Genomic DNA, 9626 nt, shown 5'->3' with positions numbered 1-9626 from the left:
AAAGAGCACGAAGGCTGAGAGGAAACTGATTTAGGGGGCTTTTTGCTCTTTACATCCAAATTTTGGTCAGTTTTTTTTTACCTTCTGAAAACTTTTTGTTGTTTCATCATATAAAAGACTCTTCACTCATCTAAATCAGGTAAGAGGCTTCTTGTTTATGACCTTTTTGCACAAATTATGAGTTAGGCTATACTCAACCAGTTTAATGGTGTAAGAGCAATAGCTTACTTGCATATTGTGTCTTTAATTGATTGTGACTGACACAATTATATCCTCTGTGTTAATTTCAGCTGATCTTTTTCTTGTTGCTGCAGCCTCAGTCTGCCTTCACTGAAGCACTCACTGGACAGAAATGGTAAAAAAAAAAGTGTCATAAATTTTTTTTCGGCATGGTGGTTGAGCAGTGCTACTCTGTTAGCGGTAGCATCTTTAGCTGGTTATAACTTATAACAAACTTTGACTTTGTGTTACTTCCAGCTGCTGCTGTTGCTGCTGCTGGCTCTGTCCTCTGTCAGTCTTCAGGACACTGTGAAGAACCGACCACTGGACGAAAATGGTAAGAATGATATTACAAGTTGCATAACATGAATTAAAATTTATTGTTGGATAACAATAGTCAAGCAATTATAGTATATGTATATATAGTATATTTTAAAACGTGGCAACAGATCAGCTTTTCATATCATAACAAGTCAAACGGCTGAAAAGAAATATAAATGTGTTAAAAATCAGAGTGTGAGTTTTACCAACACCTGCTTTCAAGTTAAACTTAAGGTGACAAGTGCTCAAGCTTGGGATAATTTTTAATCACCCAGCTATTAAAAGCTATATTATATTTTTAAATTTTTATATTTTTTGCTAAAACAGTGCACTTCTTGTTGGGTTTAGGCCATCGCCATACCTCACAGCCTCACCTCCATCAGATGTTTTTGTAGATCCTCATAAACTAGATGCCACAATTCTACATGAAAGCAGTCAGAGGGACTGATAAAAATGTCATTTTGCCACTCACAGGTTTTGAAACCCTAAAATACCCTGTTTTAGATGTAATTGAGGGTGCATTTCTTCAATGAAAAATATCACAGGATGAAAGGGACCAAGCTCTCAACCTGAGACAGCCACACCTTTCTGCTTTTTTAACACCACGTATTTAACACATATATATGCATTCTCTCTTTGTAACAGATCACCCGCTGACCCCAGATCTGAAGGAAAGAGTGCCTGAAATCATAGCCAACGTATCCGTCTCAACAGTTCGCCGTATTCTGCCTCCTACTAAATCAAGACACAAAAGGCAAGTTAACTCGTACGTCGACGTGTTTGACAAAAACAGCAAACTGCGATGGGAGAATTGGCTTGGGTATCTGCCAAATGGATCAGTTTCAATTTACAACAACTACGATGACCGCATCGACTATGTCTGCAAAGTTGGATGCCATTCTGGCTTTTACAACCCCAGAAAGGGTCCTTTCTGCCACTACCCCTATTATTCCAAAGTGATTAAAGATAGATCATTTGAAGTCCTTGTAAATGAAGATGATTTTGAGATCCTGGAGTGGAAGAAGGGTTCCAGTGGTTCTGTGCCAGAATATTCAGTCAGGAGTTGCTCCAGTGATGAAATCTATGTAGGCAAGAACAAATACGGACTGGGGAAGGTGTATCCCAAAGACAAATGTTTTTATCTTCCCTGGGAGGGTGATGAATATTGGTACAAAGTTAGCTACGAGGTCCTGACCACCAACATGGGTGTTAGTAGGGAACTCATCTCTGATGTGAAGTATAACATTGAACAGGCTAAAATTCTTAAGAAACCTCCAAAGGTTTTGAAAAGGTCAACCATCAACAATGCTAACTGTGATCCAGTGTCAAAAACAACTACTCTTTCTAAAACAACTCTGGAAACAAATTCATGGGGCTTGAGTGTTTCCCTAATGATTGGTGTAAGGGCTACCTTTGAAACAGGAATTCCTTTCCTTGCAGAAGGTAAGTTAGACATCACTTTAGAGATAATGTTTCAGTACTCAAAAGGAAAGTCGGTGACAGAAGAGTCTACACACTCTGTGTCTTTCACGATCAATGTCCCACCGAACCACCGTTGCACCGTCAAAATGATGAGTTATTCGTACGACACAAAGATCCCTTTCACTGCCCGCCTCAAACGCACCTACCGAAACGGGAAGACCAAATCGACAACCATTTCTGGAACGTACCATGGTGTCCACACTGCAGATGTTTATGTTGAAGTAGAGCGCTGTGAACCTTTACCCAATGCCAAGCCTTGTACCTGAATGATATAAGATTTCTGGCTTTCTGAAAATCTATGGGACCATTGTTAGGACAACCAGCTGCGCAAACATTTTCATTTATGCCTTTTCAGTTATATCCTTTGCATATATAATCATCTTCTTTGTTTTTACTAATGATCAGTTAATAAAAATAGATTTTTTTGATTAGACAACTAAATCTGTATGCAAACAATCAACTATATCTGTGAGTGATTGTTTTTTTTTACAGTGTAATTCTTGTCTAAATTCCTCTGAATCATTACAATTGTACGGTCATCCATGAACCCTTCAAGCTCTTATATCTATCTAACTTTGAAGCTTTCTATTGCATTAATAAAGCATGAGCATTGAAAAAGACAAATGATGTATCCTGTTCACTCTGTTTTTGTGTCGGACAAACATGCTCTGATCATCCTTAACATTTCGTGGGTTTGCATCAAATCTCTGAGTTTTGGGAGATATAATCTGTTTTCCACTCTTTTTAGGTAAAAGTGATCTGAACATGTTGTCAGAATCAACCCTAATTTGTTTTGTTTATTTTGTCCATTTCTAAATAAATGCCCGTTTTATTCACTCATCTGTGGCTTTTCTCTGACTTTGGGGAGGAATGTTGCCACCAGAAGCTGTTGAATGTGCAGGAATGTGCAGCAGGAGGCAGCAACACACAGGAAAAGCAGAAGGAAAATGATTTTCACAAATTTATTTTAAACTTACATGTACAGTTTTGTTTCCCCTCAACAAAGACAACAGGATATTTGTGCTATATGATGTGTTTGTTCTGTGTATTTTCCCATAAATATCTCCTGACTGCACTTAGATTTCTGTTCTCTATTTCAGACCCAACTTGAATATAGGGAAATATAAAACATTTAGTAGTGAAAATCAAATTTTCTTTCTATCTATCTCAGTCATAAAGTGGATTTGCAAGCTTATTAGGTCATTATTAGCTCATTATTTTATGCGTAAAGCACATGGATTAAAGCAACAACTTAGAAAGTGTCATAAAATTGTGGATTAAATGTAATAAAAATTGTCCTAAATGAACTGAACACCTCAGAAGGCATTGCCGGAAGCATATCAGGTGTATCTTGGTAGAAGAAAAACTAAAACTTCACAGAAAATGTAATAAAAACCACTTTAAGTCAGATCAGTCTGCAGTCTGTGGTGCGTTCGGCTGCTCGGGATGATCCAGTGAAATATTCTCCAGCAGCAGTTTCACTGCAGCTCTTTCTGCCACTTACCCACAGATAAATCATTTACATGCTACTTCTTTCTTCCTATCTATCTATAACTCTTTGTCTATTTGTCTCAAACACACAAATCACACACAGCTCCAACTGAAGACATTTTAAAGTTATGCACACAAACTATATGACGTATCTTTAGACAGTCACAGCAAAAGGAAAGAACCAAATTATTTTCAGTTTTGAGGCACTACGCTGAGACGTTTTAGGGAAAAACAAGAAAATTCAGCTTCTTACAAGGTCCTAAACTCAGATAAACATGTGATATATTTTAAAATTTCAGCTGCTGAATGAATGCATTGATTACCTGATCATCAGTAGGTTTGAGCTCCTTCATTAAAAACAGAGGTGTTTTGTTGCTCTAAGGCATACAGGTGTGTGTGAACACAACATCAAAAAGGAAAGACATCAGCAATAATTTAAGAAAAGCAACTGAGGCTGAGCATGAATTTGTTGAGGGTTAAAGGTCATTTCCAAGCTGTTTGGAGTTAATAATTTTACAGAGAGAAAGGTTATTCACAAGTAAAACAACAACAACAAAAAAAACATTTATGACCGCAGCAGGAATGGATGTCTTAGCAAGTTCACGCCAAGGTCAGACTGTGCAATGCATTAGAATAAACAACAGGGCCTTTAGATGGACGAGACCAAGATGGAAATGTTTAGGTGAAAAAAAAAAAAAAAAAAGCATATTTTGACAAACACCTCATACTTGTTAAGCATGGTGGTGGAGGGCTGATGGTTTGGGCTCCTTGAAGCCATTGAGTTGACCATGATGTTGTAGACCAGTGGTGTCCAATCCTTGTCCCCGAGGGCCACCATCCTGCAGGTTTTACTTGTTCCTCTGCTCCAGCACACCTGATTTGAATCAATAGGTGATTAACAGGCTTCTGCAGAACATGAAGAGTTAATTTAACCACTGAATCAGGTGTTGGAGCAGGGAAACAAGTAAAACATGCAGGATAGTGGCCCTCGAGGACCAGGGTTGGAGACCCCTGGTTTAGAATAACCTGTTACCAGTGGTGTCCAATCCTGGTCCTGGAGGGCCACTATCCTGCAGGTTTTAGATGTTTCTCTGCTCTTCAGCAGGTCTTCAAGTTCTGCAGAAGCCTGTTAATCACTTATTCATTCAAATCAGGTGCATCAAAGCAGAGAAACACCAATAACCTGCAGGACAGCGGCCCTCCAGGGCCAGGATTGGACACATGCTGGAGTCAGATGTGAAGCCGTCTCTCCTACAGCTGAAGCTTGGACAAAACTGGAACAATGATCCCAAACACAGCAGCTAATCTGCAACAGAACGGCTGAAAAAGTGCAGAAACTAATGTCTGCAAGCCTCAATAAGCTTAAACAACCGAATCTTTGTGAGTTTTTGTTAAATAAATAAATGACACAGTATGCTATGTTATGTATTATGTTCAGGCCAGGTGATTCTTTATTATGTTAAGAAATGTAAACTCTTAAAATCAAAGAATGTATTCCAACTTTTTATTTTAGCTATAAAAAGTAGCTGTTCACGGCTAATTTTGCAGACTTACTGATTTACTGATTCATTGTGTTGTCGCACAACAGAACATTGTAAAGTTAGCGTTTGACCTTTGAAACTGCACTTCTCTGACATTACAACACCTCCAGTTTCACACAGAAAACCTTCTGCTCCTAATGATTTGTAAGAGTTGACTGGATCCGACTCTGTTCTGTGTGAGTTTGCTGCAGAGAGAAGCAGCACATAGCAGCAGATTTTCGCAGACTGTTTTGACAGTTTGTCCACCAGAAGCTCGCAGAGGGCGAATCGCTGCATGTTTCACGTGAGCCTGCACTTTGCTGCTGTGCCCCCGAAGGTCGTATCAAGCTTCATTTCAGCTGAGAGAGCTGTTCTGTTTGGGGTGTGCTCAGGTTGACAGCGATCAGACAAACGGCTCGTTAAAGGCGGATTCACTCACAGGTCATGGTTGATTCGTTGAAACACTGACTGAATGTTGGCATCTAAAGCCACTTGGGGTGAGAAATAAGTGATAGATGATGTGTTTTGGATGGTGTAAAAGATAGAAATACAAAAGCGTTAAATTTAATTTCATAAACAGATTGTTTTAAGTCTGTCTGTGCTCACCTTCCTGCATCTTTCTGCCCCGTCCAGCTCGGGAGCGTAATGAATGCCGCCCTGCTGTCTCCTCAGGGCCCATCTGCCCACTCTTCTCTGGGTGTCCTCTGATTCAGCTGTTCCTCCCAGGCTGACGTTCATGTCACAAATATCCTGAACAATATGCTAATACAAGCTCATTAATATTCATTAACTGGAATACTTTCAAGACGACAGCTGGGAGCTGGGGACTTGATGTCATTGGAGAAACAACTAAACTAAACTTTGGGGGAAAGGAAATATGAGATGAATTAATTTGACCTCAACTATTCATGTGCCTTTCTTCAGTGCATCACGAACTGGATCTTTTTGTTAATCTTGATCAACATCAGCATGGGAATGATGCTTCTTCCTGCATGGTGGCCCAACATGTTGCCTTGTCCACATCCACACAGGTCCTCTTTTAATAAGTGAAGTGTTGTCAGGTAGGCAGCTTGTGTCAGTGTGACCATCATTTACAAACCAATGATCACAAACATGTGGCTAAATATGCCTTAATGACTCAATACATGTTAGCATATAATCTGTTACTGATCCGCTATCCCAAGAATAAAAGGTGTTTGAATGTTGCAAGAAGAACCAGAACCATCTGCACCAGTTTAAGAGGTTTGGTTGAATTTGTTTGGTTATTTCCTTTGCCCCTTTGTTTTTCTGAATAATAATACGTTCTCAGTGTTTGAATTCATTAGTGGTGTACCACAAGGATCAATCCTTGGTCCTGTTGTTTTCCATTTGCTTGTCCAGATCGTTCAGGTGGGATGCAGGTGTAAACTAAAATGCATAGAAAAAAAAACATGAATATAACAAAAAATATATAAGACGAATGTCCATAAACAGTAATAATAGACATTTTAAAAATCAAATACAGCGTTTAAAAAGGTGTGGATTTTATTTACTTATTTTTCTTATTTTTTACCTATCCAAAGGTCAAGTGTGAGTCTCAGAAGTACAAAAACCCACTGAAACTACTTTTTTTAAATGTTCAGAGCACAATTAGGTTTGGTTCTTTCTCACTAACTTCTTGACCATCTCAAAGCTTCAGTTTTAGCTTTATCAGCCATAGATGCCAGTTTGGCAAAGTCAGCTCATGGTGCCAGGAAAATTGTTAAAAAGTGGGTTAACCATGTCTCTTCCACACATTATATGGTTGGTTTTGTTTGTCTGGAAGCTGAATTATTAAAAGTAATGAACATATTTTATGAAAAATTGACCAGAGTTGGACTTTGGCCAAATCTGCAGGACCTTTTTTATTTTTATTCAACCTTTGTGCATGTGTGTGAACATTAACTTGTCTTGTGAAAAGTAATTGTTTTGCTGTAATGGATTGTTGATTTCTTCAGGATGTATCAGCAGAGTGTTTAGTCTGTAACCCCCTGGACTTAAACAGGGTATGGTGAAAAAAAACAAACAAAAAAAATATTTTCCTGCACGGATCTTCCTGTTCTGCTGCCCCCCCCCCCCACACACACACACACACACACACACACACACACACACAGCTACTGAACAAGCCATGATCGATATTTGCATTGTTTAATCTGACATAAGGTTCAATTCTTTTGAACAAGCAGCTCATTATAATTAAAGTTTGATCACTCCTCCATCATATTTCCAACCAGAACTGATCATGTCTTCTGTTAGAAAATGCTGTGAACTTATAATTTAGCTCTATTCTAATAGAGCTAAATTAAAAAAAAGGTGAAACAGAGGTCTGCTGATAAAAAAAGCGTCATATCTGCTCAGAAAGAGACGATTGTTTAGTTGACCTTCATATTTATGCAGGTGACTCTCTGATGCATGCTTTGTTATAGAGATTACACACTTCTTCCACTTAGACCTCATTAGCATATTTTTAATGTCTGACCTCTTCTGTGACGGAGTCTTTTAACACATTTCCAGCGCTGCTGTCTGAATGTGCACACAGGTTCAACCAGTCAGTTGAGAATTTAATTTAATTTAATTTTTTAACCCACATTTTAACTCTGATTGCAGGAAAAGTTTACTTTTTATTAATTAGTCGGATGCTGTCTGTGTTCTTGGGATGTTTGCATCGTTAACATGCTCACGCTCAGATTTATATTATTTTTCTGCAGCTATATCAAATTGTTCAAACCCCCGGTCCAATAGGTGCTGAGTAATGAAGTGCTTGTTTTGTCAGCAGCACCATAAAACAACCAGGAAGTGACATTAATAACACCACATATAAATATATTGGTTTGAAACAAATGTGGTCTATACTGTTGTTTATTCTTCTGATTCATTAAAAAGATCTTAGTGAAGCTCTTTTATTGCATCAAAACAAGCTTCATCTGGATTTTTCTGCCATGTTTTTACTGAGACATTAAATCTGTGAACTTGAAGAGCTTCTCCTTGAAGCCGGACTCCAGCTCTCCTTTGACAGCTGAACGCTCGAACCAGTTCCTGAGGTGTTCGTAGGAGAGATGGAGCGACGACGAGCCGCTCTCAGGCTCCAATAAAAGCCTGAAACAGCGATGCTCTCTGCTCGCTTCACTGGAGATGAGCTGAAATCTTCTTTTAAAAAAAATCTTTTTCCCCTTTTTCTAAAAGTGGGGTCAGAGCGTCAGAGGACCAAAGCACAAACTAGAGATCCTTGTGTTTCATTATTAATAAAAACGTTGGTTCAGTTCTGGGCTCTGGAGGAGGAAGAGGAGGAGGAGGAGGAGGTGCCCAAGTAACCAGTTGGGACAGGATGTACAGTACAAGGAGCAAATGTTAAGGACAGAGAAACTATGAGAACTGGGAGAACTTACCCATTTGATTTAATGTGAGTTAAAAAAAAAAATACTCCCTGGTTATCTTGAGAAAACAAACTTTTCAGATCAGATTTGTCATTCACCACGTCTGAGACATAAATAACCTAAAGTTTCACAAATTAAAGTCCAGAGGGAGGCTTAGGGACTGAGTTTATGAACCTCAGACCTCAGGAAGAAGCTGCTCCTCAGCCTTGTCACTGTTTTCAGAGTAAAAATACTAAATATATTAACTTTAAGGTATGGACAATTTAATCGTGGCCTTTTTCTGCTTCTGTAGTGCGTTTTTGCTTATCTCTAAATGTATGTGACTACATTGTTTCTGCACAAAATTCTACATTTATTCAAATATGTCATGAGCCGAGGAGAACAAGAGGAACCCGGAGTGCAGACTCATTTCAAAACTGAATGATTTCTTTTAAAATAACAAAACAAGAAAGCAAAAAGCTGACAAGGCAGCTAAACAAACTAAAACTAAAATCCAAAAATGCAAATAATGATGAGGCGAGGCAAGACAATACAAGGAACAAGAAACATGGGGCAAATCAAGGACAATGAACCAACAGGGTAGAGGAGAAAATGACCATGTTTTAAACACTGAGGAAAACGAGGTAAAGTGGGCACAGGTGAGTGATAACAGCTACTGACAGGAGGAGATGGGCGTGGCAAGAAGACAAGAGATAGACTGAGGAGAAGTGAATGATGACAGACACAGAGAACATGAACACAAAACCCAAACCAAAAGGGGACCAGAAACAAAACATCAAACACAAAGAAACAAACAAAACCGAATCCTAACAAAATATTCTAATTACAAGAAGTTAATAACTGAAAACTCAAACTTCTTGTTTTGTTTCTACTTGGTGTTACGGTCACTGACCTCTTAGTGGGTTGTAACACTTCTTAATAATGAGTTTGAACTTAAATTGTTAATTAGGTTTAAACAAGTTTGTTTCCATCTTGGGGTCATCTGGGGTCAAGTCCAGAGCAGGAGGCGTCCTGGCCGCTCTGCAGATCCCGTCAGTCCCAGGACTCCAGAGAAGGAATCTACTCTCTTCCTGCTCACCTGCCTTCTTGTCTACCTGGTCATCTTCAGGAATCTGAACTCTCTGACTGGCTCTGAAGGCAGTCTTTGCTTTGCTTCTCCGTTTTATTATTCCTGTTTACAGTAGTTCATTGTGTTATT

General features: G+C 38.9%; 1 protein-coding gene across 1 annotated transcript; it reads left to right on the top strand.

Moving 5' to 3' along the window:
- The first annotated feature begins 301 nt into the window (after positions 1-301).
- LOC108242784 (natterin-3) lies at positions 302-2453 on the top strand. Its single transcript, XM_017427813.3, has 3 exons — positions 302-355; positions 478-556; positions 1186-2453. The coding sequence occupies exons 1-3, from the start codon at positions 353-355 to the stop codon at positions 2286-2288; spliced, it is 1185 nt and encodes a 394-aa protein (XP_017283302.1). The 5' UTR covers positions 302-352; the 3' UTR covers positions 2289-2453.
- Positions 2454-9626: the final 7173 nt, after the last annotated feature.

This window comes from Kryptolebias marmoratus, linkage group LG1, assembly GCF_001649575.2.
Source record: "Kryptolebias marmoratus isolate JLee-2015 linkage group LG1, ASM164957v2, whole genome shotgun sequence".
NCBI classification, from domain to species: domain Eukaryota; kingdom Metazoa; phylum Chordata; class Actinopteri; order Cyprinodontiformes; family Rivulidae; genus Kryptolebias; species Kryptolebias marmoratus.
The sequence above is the reverse complement of the archived record's forward strand: the minus strand, read 5'-3'. Positions and strand labels throughout refer to the sequence as shown.

Bases quoted from the DNA above. Each gene is read 5' to 3' on its own strand.
- LOC108242784 (XM_017427813.3), top strand. The intron at 557-1,185 runs GTAAGAATGATA...TCTTTGTAACAG, and splicing joins CCGACCACTGGACGAAAATG to ATCACCCGCTGACCCCAGAT.